We start from the raw sequence: 14,017 nt of genomic DNA, 5'->3' as shown, positions 1-14,017 counted from the left end.
GAGATTAATTAAAACTTTAAATGTAGCTTCAACCTGGAAAGACTCACAGAAAGAAAGTAGGTTTTAGAAAGTTTATTTGACAAGCAATAATCTTTGGCGCTCAGATCCCGGCAGTAGACACTGTGCTGGTAACTGCCAGAGAAAATGATCTTTTTTCTATATGAAAACCTTTTTGAATAACGTCACTGGTTACATAAATTAAACCAATGTGTAATTTCTAACTATAACTGTCTTCATCTCACCTGCTCAGCCAAACACCTGATCATGTGTCTCCATCCCAGCCTAACGGCGCCGGGCTCATCTCCTCCACCCTTCATAAAGTCCGGCTTGATGTGTGCAACTGCTCCTCATCTGAGCTTCCATCAGCTCCACCCCGACTACACCTGCCACCTTCGCTTTGCTCGTTTAATCTTGTTTGTATCTGAACAATATGTTTCTTTATGTGCTTGCTTTATTACAAAAAAACCCAAGTTGATTCTTACTGTTAAAACATAAACGACTTGGCTGTATGTCAGGTTTGTAAAAAAAAATTGTATTCATTCCAGTCATTGTTCAAAAAGTATGGGAAACATTGTATTTACACATATAAAATATTGCAAGTTATTAGCTTTGCTTGCATTTCAAATTTTTGAAACAAGGTTATCCTATTGTTAAACAACGCTGTTAAAATATATTTACAACTACTTTATTGGTTCTACTCTCTCCAACAAATTACAGCCACATTGTAACTTTGTGTGGAAACGGCACCATTTCTATGAAAACTAAATAATTCAAATCAACTGAGCTACAAGAAAAGGAACATTCAAAAATGTAAATAATATTGAACGAACACATTATTAAAAAGGATGACTGCACAAGTCAAAAGGCAAATATTATTTAGCAGAAATGATTTAAAATGGCATGTCACAAAAAAAAAACTAACAATGTGTGACAACTGAAATGTGTGAAAGACAGTGGGAAGCAACTAATATTCTCCTTGCATTCAGTATTGACAGTCAGTGCAGTGTCCAGGTCGGCCATCACAGTAGTAACCAGGGTACTCTCCTCGTCTTCCATCGCCGGTGAAGCCCACAGTCTTTATATTACCGGTGGCAGGAAGAACACGTTACAACTGCAAAAGGAATCCGGTTTTCTGCCTTGAATGTTTTTGAAAAATTGCCCCAGTTGATCTCACCTGTTAATGAAAAATCGATTTCATGTAGTTGAAATCTAATTTCACATGTTTTAGGTAAAAAAGGTCAAAGGTCCTTACCATCCAGCCAAGCAAAGTGAGTCTTCTTCCTGAAAACTGGGTCAGATACAACGGCTTCAAAGGACTTGCAGGTCAATGCCAAGGTGACGCAAGCCGAGTCTCCCTGTGCTGGTATCACCTCCTGGAGAACAGCTTCAAGAACATTCAGAGGCATCTGAAAAAAACAAAAAAACAAACAAAATAAAAAATCACATTGCACATTATGATCAGTAAAACAATAGTTAATAATAGCCATTTCACCAAATACTTTGTTACTCTTACTTGTGTAGTTTATTGCAGTTACTTACTGTAGCGAAGGTTCTACGTTCTAAACTTGAGGCTGGTGGAACATTTACACTCGCCACTGTGTGTCGATCAGGACAAACTGAGGAGGGGATTTCCTGTTTGTGAAGCTCTCTTTATTTGGTTGTTACTGCAGTAGTATAGGCTTGGAGTTGCAGATGCTTGGATGTGGAGGTGAGGTGATGTGGTCTAAATCATAACAGAAATAAAGCCCACGTTAATTCACCTTAAACATTATCACGTACAAGTTGCTGCAGTGACATCTGCTGGCCACAAACTGACTACACGTATATTTAATGCTACAACCGATAGCTAACAGGCTAACCCGGCATTAAACCGGCGACTCTTATGAATATAACATCAACATGTAATACAGACGGAACTACTAAATGAACTGCCTTGATACAGTTAACAGCAATTACTTACAGTAAGTCAAGAACGCACATCGACCTCAACCGAAACCGTAAGCAGCAGCTGCGTGTCTCCACTCCCAGAGCTATAATGCTTCTGCAGCTGCTGAATGTGCAATAACGAACTCGCCACCGGGTGGCGCACCTCCCTCTCTCAGTCCAAAGTAATAAACACGCGAACCTTTGTAACACTTACTAAAACTATATTGAAGTAGTGCTACTCGTCATTAGAGTATCACATCTGGGTACTACACTCAACTATAATGGCAGCTGTTAGTTTATAAAATATATTAGACTTTCCAGAAATTTAACATTGGTGTAGAAAACATATTTAAAAAAGATTAACCTTTAAAAATAAAACAGAAATACTAGAAAACTGGTAAATATGTAAAAAAAAATGTTATATTTTTCAAGTGTAGTTATACATACCGTTATGTTGAACCATAGCAGTTTGTGCTAAATGGTTCTGTAGCTTGTATGAGCAAAGGGAACAGCAATATTTATCGTTCATGCAATACGGAAGAATCTTCTCTCCGTTCCGAATGTTGCAAATAGATACGTGGATCTGTATAATGAAAATAAAAAATAAAGTTTGAGCATAAAATACATTTCTTAATTATACATGTTATCTACTTTTCCATTTTTATCTAATGGTGCCCTGCGGGATAATAACTAGCTATGCTACATGCTAAAATTAGCCTTGCCCTTTATTAATTAAGAATTTCTCTAGTTTACAGCTGTTAATTGTATTTTCAACCTAATCTAGAAAAGCGTATTGATTTACTATGTTGAAAAAATGTAATAAGGTAAAAATACCTTTTGTTGACTTTGTGAGTTTTGCATTGTTGATCATGTGCCGAACACCAGTGGAAGAACCTCTCAAACTTCTTTCTTTCTTCTTCCGTTCCTTTTAACCCTGCGTCTTAAGGTGATTATGAAAATAGCGCCCCCTTCATTTCCGCAATGCAATAGTCCCATTTCCAAATAAGGTATGGGACTGGCGGAAAGGCCGTTTCCGGCTCCTTTCTGTTTCCTCAAGCGAGGTCCTTCTCAACGAAGTAGGTAATTTATGGTATTCTTTTAATAATAAGCTAAAGTTTTTATTGTCTTTCATCTTTATACTAGTCATTATATATATATTTTGTGCTTTCTAGAACATGGCGAATGTATCCCCATTAAAACTGCCCAGGCTAAGCCGCTCGGATGACAAGAGCATACAAAATGCAGCACAGCTCGCATGTGTAAGTATATGTGTTCGTAAGTAATTTTAAAAAGTATTGTGTTTGGAAATTTGTTTATGAAGTTGTTTAGTGTTAAATAGTTCAAATAACGGTCATTCTTTTTGGATATAAAAACATACCTTTTAAGTTTTAGGCTCTAGAATAGCGTAACTCTCGCCTGAATTCGTTACACGTGATCTACGAATATAAAATTGATACTGCAGGTACGGCCGCCATTATAGGAAAGGACAGTGCATAGCTGAGATAAATGTAAGATTGGGAACAAAGCTTGCGTTAGACCGGTGCGCAAATCACATAAGATGGAGAGGAGGAACACGTCTGGAAAGGTTGGTAAAATAAACCGTAGCTTCCCGGCCAATACTGGAGAATTTACTGATAATTATTAACAAGCTATAAATCGTCGTGGTGTCCACAAAACCAAGAGTAGGGTAAGGAAGCAAAGAGCGGACTGGATTTGTGTGGTTAATATAAATGTGTTATATGTAAGACTGTTTTCATTTGAAGTGAATTAGTTAAATTCTTTATTGATATTGCATAAAGATATAATTACAATATTTCTGTTCAAGGCATTCATAAGTGCACAATTGCTGTTGAGCTATTACCTTCACATTAATATTATCTTTACACAATAAAAGTAATGTAAATATTTATATTTAATACATTATTTCAGTTTTGTTAGAGTTGTGATAAAAAGTTAAGCTAAAGAGAAGACATATCAACTGATAAAGCAATATTAAAGTCATTGAATTTCTTTTAGATAACTAAAAAATATTTCTAAATAGTTTATATGGTTTGCACTTTCTATTTTTAGAATGTTATTTAATTAATATTTGGTTCATGTTCAAGTTGCATAGGTTGTTTTGGTGAAGAATTCCTATTAATGAAATTTTGATGGAAGTAGAAAATGCAAAACATTTTAGCACTCAATTCTTATTTTGGATTTTATGGAGTATAGCTCTTCATGTAGCATGCATTTCTTTTCTGGTGTGATTCATGGAATATATAGTTTTTAACAATGTTGTGGTATAGTTTTTTTTTTTTTTTCGAAAAATTTTATTGTTACTGTAAACATTTAAAAACATTACATTGTTGCAATTATTCAGAAATTTCTAAAAACTTACAAATTCATCAATTTAGGCTAAAAGAAGCTAAGAACAAGAACTATAAAATACAAAATCTCTGTGTGTTAAAAGTTGAGCAGGACCGGGGTGACTCCTTCCAAAGTCCGGAGCCGTCCCGTCCTTCCAGACAGCGCTGGTGCTCAGAGGGGATCCCGCCCTAAAGCTCCTTCCCTCCTGCCTCACCCGGAGAGCCAGGCCGCCGCTGCTTGGACCTCTGTTTGTGGAGCGCCGGCTCCTTCGTCCACTGAGGCGCAGGCGATTCTTCTTGGTGGCTGTGTCCTTGGCGCGCCACCTGCAGCCCTCGGTGTTCCTCTTTTTGCTGCTGCCATCCGGATCACAGCCACGGGGGGCATCTGCCTGCGCCTGCTCACCAGCAAGTTTCTGGAGGTCCAAGTGGCGTCTTTGATGGTGGCTGGGGTGAGCCACCTCTCAGCGAAGTCTTTTTTAGTCATTTTCTGCTGGCTCACCCCGTACAGCACTAGCTGTACATGAAGGACCTCCCTTGCTGGCAAGTGTGGGAATTGCAAGGAGCCGGCCTTCGCCCACAGGTCCACAGCAGCACTGCACTCCCACAGCAGGGGCCTCACCGACTCCGGCGCGCCACAACCGGGTCGGGGGCAGATGGACGTTGCAGACATGCCGCGGGAGTGCATAACGGCTCTGACCGGCAGGATCCCATGAGCCACCATCCATGACAGGTCCTGGAGTCTGTTTGGAAGGACGGGACGGCTCACGTTGCGCCAAACGGTGGAGGCGTCTCCATACAGGAGGCCGCGCACTGGAGTCACTGGTTCCCGGTCCTGCACGACAGGGACAATAAAACAATGATTAGTTAAAATCTTGTTCTCCTCTCCTTCCAGTCTAAAATGTTCTAAAAAATTTCCGAATAAAAGCATATATAAGAGAAAGGTTAAAACCTACTGGGGTTCTAAAATCTCTTATCATTTTTAATTTTCTGTTTCTTTTTCTGTCTAAAAAGTCCTACCTGTCGTGTTTGTCATTAAAGCCATAAATATTTAAGAGGTTAAAATCCTGTCCATTAAAAGTCAGATTTGCTAAAAGTGCTCGTCCCTCTCTCACCACGGTGCTCCCCTTCACCAAGATGTGCGGGTTGTTTATTAAAATGGCCACGCCGTCATTTTTATTTTCATTGGAGCCGCTCCATATAGACGGCCGTGGCCACAAGTCCTGCCACCGGGTGTAATTCTTTATAAACGGGAGTGACCATTCTTGTAGTAAAAACACATCTGACTGTACGGAGCTTAAAAAGGATAAAACACTCTGGGCTCTAACTCGCGACTTCACACTTCTAACATTGATGGTTGAGAAGGTGAGAGTCATGAGTATGATGGCTAAAATCAAGTACGACATTTTAAAGGATTAAAACAAGATAAGACTAAGTTCAAACCATGTTAAAAAACGGGCGGTCGTTAAAACAAGGCGGGTTCAGAGACTGTCCTGTGAACAGAGCTCTTCCTTCCCACATGGTGGTGCAGGTCGGGTTGGAGCTCCATTCCCCCTTCGGACTCTCGGTGTCGGCCGTCTTTCTAAAGCCGTTACCTTGTTTGGGTCCTCCGGGGTTGATTGGTGAGCAAAATCTAGGAACGAGACCTCATTGGATGAGCCAGCGAGGAAGGCTCTGGATTCCTCTCCGAAAGAACCGAAGAGTTCCTCCAGCCTTCCTCTCTTCCCTACCTTGGGGGTAAGGTCGGGAGGTGACTCAGATGCCGGCCTCTTAGCCAGCTGGGCGTCGGGGAGGGGGGCTACTTCGCTCACGTTAGTCGGTGTTTCTCCTCCAATGGCGCTTGTCCCTCTCCATTCTCACATTGAACGGTTTAGCCAATGTCGTACCGCCTCATAATGGACCGAGCCTATCAATGTCCGCGCTCACAATGGAAATCGGCCAATCACCGTGGCGACATGCGAACCTATCAATGTCCGCGCTCACAATGGAACATTGCCAATCACCGTGACCCCTCCCTCCCTCAGACGCCCTCACGCCCCCCACCACCACAAACAAAACAAATTTCGAATTTTATTTTTAAAAATAAAAACCGTTGGAAGATTCTGAAAGTCAGATGTCAGTAGCCTAGCTTCGTTGAAGAAGGATTCGTCATCACATCATTGATCTCTCGACCTAAACGATCTTGCTGTGAGTACCCATTAATATTGTTTATTGTCTGTTGTCGTTCAAACAGATTTCGTATTTATAATTGTACATCAGCTAAAATAATATATTGTGGGTTAAATAAAAGGGCGACATAATGATGTCATGTTCTGAGTGCAAGAGTAAGGACACATTTTATTTTATAATATAGTAGTAACATTTTAAGTTAAAATGTAAATGCATACATAGATATCAACCTATATATAGACCAACCTCGATCGATCGAGGTTTATAGTTTTTCTTTTTTTACCTCATCATAATTAGCACAGAAAACTATGGCTTTGACTTTACTTTTAAATGCTTTTATGTCATACCCATTGTTAGTTGTGCACAAAGTGCATCATTAGTTTATGGAATTTGATTCTGCTAATTCCCAATGTTATCTTCAGATGAGCACCAAGCCAAAGAGCCACAAAGGTATGGGGGATGGGGAGTGGATGGCAAGGCTTAAGGCATTTGCCAGCACTGGGGTTTGGCCTTCCAATGCAGGGAATAGACCAGCCCCAAGGCAGAAGAAATGGCATGATATCTATCAGAAGGTAAAGTGAAGTCACTGTTTCATTCACTTGTGTGTGTAGATATGTTTATAAAAAAGGACAGACTTGAGTAGCTGTCATTAATAAGATTATGTTACACTGTTTCAGATAGAAAAATGCCCCATGCAAGTTCGGGGACAGACCACCCTTTTTGGAGCGTCTGTCACTTGTGACTGTGGCTTTCACACTGTTAAAGTAAGCTGGTTTAAAATAATATCTAATAACAATCACTTCTTAGTCAAATTTGAAGCTATGTCTTGTCTCTTGCAATTCTGGTGAATGGTGACTTTTATACTTAAAATATCTTTGTTTTGGTAGCCTGCACTGCAGCCTCCTTCTGCACCTCCTTCTTTGACCCCACAGTCTGTGGGTTCACAATCTAATTCTGGAGATACAGCAACAGCCACCCGCTGTTTCCTGAGGTCCCCTCCATCTTTGTCAAGGGTAAATGTTCTTGTTTGTTTGCTCAATACTTTATATTATTGATTCTGTCTTGGCAACAAACTATAATAGTTTTTGAACAAAACATTTTCTTGTGCTTATTTTGATGTAGTGATTTATAAAGTATATACTTCACATGATTGTACATTTCTCGTTTCAGTTCACTAAGTCCTATTTTGGGGGTTCTCTTTCGGATTCAGTGAAGCCAAACTTGGTGGCCCGGAAGACACCGAGTCCCTCTCCATCCTCTGTGAGGAGCCCAAGTCCCTCTCCATCCTCTGTGAGGAGCCCAAGTCCCTCTCCATCCTCCGTGAGGAGCCCAAGTCCCTCTCCATCCTCCGTGAGGAGCCCAAGTCCCTTTCCATCCTCCGTGAGGAGCCCAAGTCCCTTTCCATTCTCTGTGAGGAGCCCAAGTCCCTCTCCATCCTCCGTGAGGAGCCCAAGTCCCTTTCCATCCTCCGTGAGGAGCCCAAGTCCTTCTCCACCCTCTGTGAGGAGCCCTAGTGTTGCTCCATCCTCCCAGACACACTCCGGCAAGACAGTTGCATCTGTGAGTACAGCATTGTATATTCATTAAAGTAAAGCAGTTCTAAGATATCTGTTTTCAAACATATTTATGTTCTGTTGTTTTTAGGAACAGCCTTCAACGTCTCTGTTACAACCAGCTGCAGGTGATAATGCAGCTTCTTTCTGGTGGCCGAGTGAGATGAGGAAAACCATCCCTGTGCAGGATCAAAGATGGATCTCAAATACCCTCTTTAAATCTGGCAAACTGCGCCCAGATTTAAAGCTGTGGTACGAGCCTCCTGCGCCGGCCCTCATTTACCATCAGGTGCCAACACCTGAGAGGTTTTTTTCACATCGGCTCCTCGTATGGATGCCCTACCATCAGTGGAAGGTCAGGGTGTTCTGCAAAACTTGTGGGAATCATCTTACAGGTGCTGGCATCCACAAGAGGGCTCGGAAAGTCCTGGATATTGATAGGTATTACCTCCTTGTGACGGAGACACTCAGGTGCAGCGGGTGTAATCTCACGTATCTATCAACATCCCAGAGCATCCGAGACCAGCTGGACTTGCCGCACCAGAAACTATTTCAGCTCATCCTCACCCAAAAGTGAGTAAAACATTTAGTAAAATGCTAACTGAAGGAATGAAGATATTACATTACATGCAAATGTAACTGCAAAATAAAGACTTTGTTAATCTGCCTTCCAGGTATGCTTGTGACATACGAGTGATCAGGCTGATGAGAGACAGGACACAGGGCAACAGTTCAGCACGGCTGCTGAAGCAGCTGAAAGAAAACCACGGGGAGGAGTGGCTGAACAGGTTGGGGCACTATCTGGAGGAGTGCGCTAACTTTGTAAATAGACCCAGCCTTTTCCCTGTGGTGTGCCAGGAGCCCCCAGAACCAGCTGACATCCCCACTGATCGCTGGTTGTTGTCAGTGTATGGCAGAGATATTCTGTCACGCATAGAACACATAAAAGCCAGCATCACCTCCACCTTGGGGACAGTTCTGAAGCTGGACTCCACCAAAAAGGTTAGTAACCATATAATGATAATCGTCAAGTTAAAACAGCAAATGGTACATTTGTGAGTGCATTTACTATCTCCACCCAACTGGCACACACATCACAGAGAATCAAGCGCACCCCTCCCTTTCAATCAGGCCTATCTGAAGTCTATAAGGTAACTTGGCACACCTGTGCTCACAATGATCTCTTCAGACAAAGAGCCTCAGCTTCAAGCTTCCACAAAGACACCACTGGTAGGAACTGGACATTATGCACAGTTTATATCATTTAATCTGCATTCAGAAGACCAAATTAGCCTTGGTGATGAAATGGGATTTATGTGTGTGGAATGTAGTTTGTTTGTTCATTCACTGTTCACTTAAAAGTAGATTAACATTACCTGGAAAACTAGTTCATTAGTTCATTGTGATCTGTAATTGATTTTGTTTCATTTGTTTGTAGGTTTTCAAACTGCTCTGTGACTCTCTGTGACTACTTCTGCAAAATCATGGTGGTCTTACACTGTTAATTGAACTAATCTAAAGACAAAAAGAAAAGATGAATAAAAGATGTCGCTGAAATGAGTGGTTCCTGCATTTCTTTGAGGGAAGCAAGCTTTTTCAAGTTTGGGCAGAAGCTGAGGTGGTTTAAAGAGAGCAAAAAACTTGACAATAATAATATTGATTATTATATCCTACTTGGAAAAAAAGTTGTACACTACTAAATTTAAAACGCTAATAATTTTAAAAATGTTTGGGATAACTTTTTTTCTGTTTCACAAACAATTAAACTTGTGAAAAGTTTATTGTTCTAAGTACATTGAAAATGTTATGAAATACACAGCCGGCAGTGGTTTCTGTAGACATGAGAAACGGCAAGATTTAATTCCACACTTTCTATTGTAGATCACCAAAAAGCTGGCTGGCCACAGCAAAGGAACGGCTCTGTGGGTGTCGTCAGTCAGCAATGAGCTGGGCCAAATATTGAATAGTGTCCTGACTGTCCAGGAGGGTCCAGGACTGGACAAAATGGCTGCAGGACTGACGGAGCGGTACCGCCAGGCTGGGGCTGCACCTCCAAAGGTGCTGTATGTGGACTGTGGCTGCTGTGTTAGTGAAGGCCTCAGCAAGCTGCAGGCCAGGTTTGGAGGGTGGCCAGATATTTACATTCGCCTGGACATTTGGCACTTTATGCGGAGGCTGGCTGTTGGTTGTACCACGGATGCCCACCCTCTGTATCCTGCTTTCATGCGGGCACTGTCCTCCTGCATTTTTGAGTGGGATGCAGGGGACCTTGACCTTCTTCGACGAGCGAAAGAAAGGCAGCTCCAGCAGGAACAGAGGCCAGGTATAACCAACACCATGGTGGACAGGCAGATAACTAAGAAGGAGTTGAGTAATTTCTGTCGTAGGAGGACACGGGGAGAGGACATCACTACTGTCCTTATTGAACGACTGCTGGAGGAGCTGAATGGTCCAAAAGGGAGAGATTTGATGGGGGTTCCCTTACTGGATGAAGTCAGGATAAAACACATCTGGGGTGTCCAAAAACGGCATGTGAAATGCATTCAGGATGTTGCAGGGATTCAGTTGTACACTGAGGTGGGCAGTGTCAACAAGAGCGGAATCAAGTTGACACGTTATCGCTGTTCACGAGGCTCTACATCCCTGGAGTCATTTCATTGTCATTTAAACAGGTTTATTCCAGGTAAGTCGCTTTCTAACATGACTACAACACTTCACTGTATATTTTTTGCAAAACTGGATCAACCAGTATTCTTTCAAAGACATTAATATGATGTGTTGTTTTTTTCCTTTTTTTACAGGAACCAGTGCAAACTTATTGAATTTCCAGCTCTACCTCCTGGAAGGCCTGAATAGATGGAATCAGGATCGGGGTTCTGCAGCAGTGACCAACAAACCATCGTCTCTTCTGACATATGCTGGAGACATGACTCAGTCCATAAATCAGAACAGCTTGAAGGTGCTGGGACGAGAGTACGTCCCACAATTTATGCCCCCTTCAAAGTACACAGGTACAAATGAAATATGTGAAGGATAAACAGTTTAAGATAAACTATAGTATAAAAAAATCAATAATATGTAACATGTTTTGGAATGTTTTACTATCAATATGTTTGATTTTCCATAGGTGAGCTACTGGGCGTTGACTACCTTCTAACTCAAACAGGAAAGCCACTGAAACCCCAGCCTGACTCAGAAGAGACAGATGTTCTGCTGGAAGATGTGGAGGCTAATGTAGCAGAGGAAGATGAAGGCTTTGTGGACGAAGAAGCTTTGGACTTTCTAGTATCAGAGCTACACAATGAGACCCTTTTCTCAGCTACATCACATCTCGAATCCTCCTCCCAGCCTGCTGCCTCCACCCAGCCAGCTCCCTCCACCCAGCCAGCTGCCTCCACTCAGTCAGCTGCCTCCACTCAGTCAGCTGCCTCCACCCAGCGTGCTGCCTCCACCCAGCGTGCTGCCTCCACTCAGTCTGCTGCCTCCATCCAGCGTGCTCCCTCCACCCAGCGTGCTCCCTCCACCCAGCGTGCTGCCTCCACCCTGTCTGCTGCCTCCACTCTGTCTGCTCCCTCCACCCAGCCAGCTCCCTCCACCCTGTCTGCTGCCTCCACCCAGCCTGGCATTGCTGAGCCTATGTCAGAGGTGGGCATTCATAGTAAGCTGTAGAATTGAAGAAAAATTTAATAAAACTTCAAATAACTTCAACATTATTTATGTTTTCTCAGGGTTTAGATGAGGCCGGTGTACCAGGCCTGGACAAAGTTGACAGCTTGGCTGAGTATCTGGTGGAGCTAAGGAGCAAAACCTCACTGGTGCTGACCAACCAGGAGGTCAGTAACATGCATTGTTGCTTGCTGCAGACATGCACACGCCTTTCACCTCACTTGCATATTGTTGTCCTAATGTAAAATTGTTTTATTTTCCTGTTTAGGTGAGCTGCATTGTTGCTCTGTGGCAGAACCTGCTGGAGTTTGATAAACAGAGAACGGTATTTGCTGCAAGACATCAAGAAAGATTGAACACTGGGAGGTTTCGGTCCCCCAAGAAGAGGCAAGAATTTACTCCTGGGGTTGAGAGTGTAAAGAGGCATGCTCTAACCACTCCAGCCCCATCTGCCCAATGGCCAGACTGCTGCCGCTTGGTGGAGACCATCTTTGTCCGACTGTGCAATATCCATCGTAGTCCAAAGAAAAGAGGAGCAGGCACAGTCTCCAGGTGGGATTTGATCCTACAAGACTATAGAAAGATCAGGCAGCTCGTTCTGGCGAATGGAGCTGTGATGGGGCAGACACATTTGCAGCTAGTGGATGTTAGCTACACCACCCTGGTTCAGTGGCATAACAGAAGGGTCAAAAGGCAAGAGACCGCTGTGGTACTTCAAGGGCTAAACCTTCCCAGCCAGTTTTCTGTAGCTGCTGACCCGCTTCTGCCTGCAAATATACGCCCGCATTACGGCGTACCACATTCAGGGCCACTGCATACATATAGGCTACCATCCAACACTGTGGGGCAGTCAAAATTAAAAAGAAAGCTACAATTCACTGATGGGACAAATCCATCAGGACAGCGGCAGCTTCTCCCTGCCCCACCCAAAAGGCCTCAGCTAGTGGCAATTACTCCAATGGCACCACAGGGATCTGTTATCCTCACTACCCAACAGCAACAGAGTTTGTGGAACCTCTCCACCCCTCCTCCACATGCTTATCCTGTGGCCCCTGCTCTGGCCCCTGCTCTGGCTCCCAGAGCAGCCCCTGCTCAACCTGGTAGAGAACCTCGAAAATTGACTCGCAAAGTTTTGCACAACACATGCAAAAAATGCGGGCAGTTTAGAATAGCTGAAACAGGACACAGCCAATATAGAGGGCAAATTTACTGTCCCTCTAATGAAAGTCTCACTAAAGAGCAGTGGCTGGAACAAATTAAAAAGAAAAAATAAACATTTTCTTTATTTTAAATAACTTCACTGTATATAAGTTTTATTTAGTTCATAGTGTGTTTATTTTGTTTTGGGTTAATGATACAGATATTTATTCTTATTGTCATTGTGTACACAAAGTAATTCAACAAACCATACAGTAAAAGGATTTAAGTCCTTCAGCAAACCACAAATTTCTTGGTTAAGAAAAAGAAATGGGAGACTTCAATGGAAATGTGTTGCATCCAAATGCTACAATGTTTTGGGACTAACTAAAAATGTTTAATTCACTGTCTTAATTGTTGAATAAATATTTGGTTCTTTTAAACCGATAAGGTCTATGGTCTTTTGTGAGTAAATATTAGCTGCTTCAAATTCTGAATTATTGGTAATTTAAGCATACACTAGAAAAAAGATATCATTCACTTCACTCAAAGTACTTTAGGAAAGACACTTGCAATTTTAGTTTCAGTCACTGTTTTGCTGTGAAAAATGAAAATAAGCACTGGGTATGATTAAGGACATTAAAATATACATCAAGTATATAGTATACAGTATAATTTAACACATTAATTTGAATATATCAGAATAAAAAAGCAAAATTAATTAAGCAATTCAAAGTTTTAAAAAGAAAGCCTTTTATGACAAGTGTTGGGTTTTAGTTTACAGTACTACACTATCTGTACAAAAAAGCATTTAAAATGTTTTCAAGATACAAAAAAACAGCCGTTACTTCATAACACTTAAACATTAATTGTGGGAAATCTTTTCACTAAAACATAGTATGGCGACTGGTAGGATCGAACTCGCGACTCTGGGATCGGCCTCACTCTTCCCCTTTCTTCTCCCCTCCCTTTCTTCCCCTTCCTTCCTTTCTTCCCCCCCCCAAGCAGACTATTGTTCCCCAATTTGGGGGCATCATCGCTGCTGTCCGTCTGTTCTTCCTCAGAATCCGAGCTAGCCCCGCCTTCGGTTAGCATCTCCCCCCCCTCACTGGATGTTTCGGTCTGGGGGGGGGGCTTCCTTCCCCTCCCCGCTTCCCGCCCTCTCCTCCTCTCCTCCAATTAGAGGACCTGACGGGAGATTTGAATTTTCCGACCCAGCTG

General features: G+C 42.4%; 2 protein-coding genes and 1 long non-coding RNA gene across 5 annotated transcripts; 1 reads left to right on the top strand and 2 right to left on the bottom strand.

Moving 5' to 3' along the window:
- Positions 1–1,133: 1,133 nt before the first annotated feature.
- Positions 1,134–3,789, bottom strand: LOC114148820 (uncharacterized). Its single transcript, XR_003596356.1, has 4 exons — positions 2,761–3,789; positions 2,374–2,509; positions 1,253–1,406; positions 1,134–1,174 (listed from the first exon to the last, which is right to left on the bottom strand). It is a non-coding gene; the product is annotated as an uncharacterized LOC114148820 (long non-coding RNA).
- A 451-nt stretch (positions 3,790–4,240) lies between these two features.
- On the bottom strand, positions 4,241–6,791 carry LOC114147590 (uncharacterized). Its single transcript, XM_028022067.1, has 3 exons — positions 6,788–6,791; positions 5,867–6,126; positions 4,241–5,106 (listed from the first exon to the last, which is right to left on the bottom strand). Exons 1-3 carry the CDS (start codon positions 6,789–6,791, stop codon positions 4,486–4,488), a joined length of 885 nt encoding a protein of 294 aa, XP_027877868.1. The 3' UTR covers positions 4,241–4,485.
- On the top strand, positions 6,068–13,246 carry LOC114148818 (uncharacterized). Of its 3 annotated transcripts, none has more exons than XM_028024298.1 (12): positions 6,068–6,458; positions 6,863–7,012; positions 7,118–7,204; positions 7,328–7,453; positions 7,611–8,000; positions 8,085–8,566; positions 8,668–8,995; positions 9,875–10,676; positions 10,795–11,004; positions 11,121–11,638; positions 11,722–11,826; positions 11,928–13,246. In XM_028024298.1, exons 2-12 carry the CDS (start codon positions 6,863–6,865, stop codon positions 12,930–12,932), a joined length of 4,203 nt encoding a protein of 1,400 aa, XP_027880099.1. In that variant the 5' UTR covers positions 6,068–6,458; the 3' UTR covers positions 12,933–13,246. The 3 variants fall into 3 exon arrangements, with proteins under 3 accessions (XP_027880099.1, XP_027880100.1, XP_027880098.1); XM_028024299.1 differs by having other exon boundaries at positions 6,068–7,012; positions 11,928–12,214; positions 12,742–12,910; XM_028024297.1 differs by having other exon boundaries at positions 6,068–7,012.
- The last annotated feature ends 771 nt before the right edge of the window (positions 13,247–14,017 follow it).

Source organism: Xiphophorus couchianus, chromosome 7 (genome assembly GCF_001444195.1).
Source record: "Xiphophorus couchianus chromosome 7, X_couchianus-1.0, whole genome shotgun sequence".
NCBI classification, from domain to species: Eukaryota; Metazoa; Chordata; class Actinopteri; order Cyprinodontiformes; family Poeciliidae; genus Xiphophorus; species Xiphophorus couchianus.
This window is presented reverse-complemented; position numbering and strand designations above follow the sequence as displayed.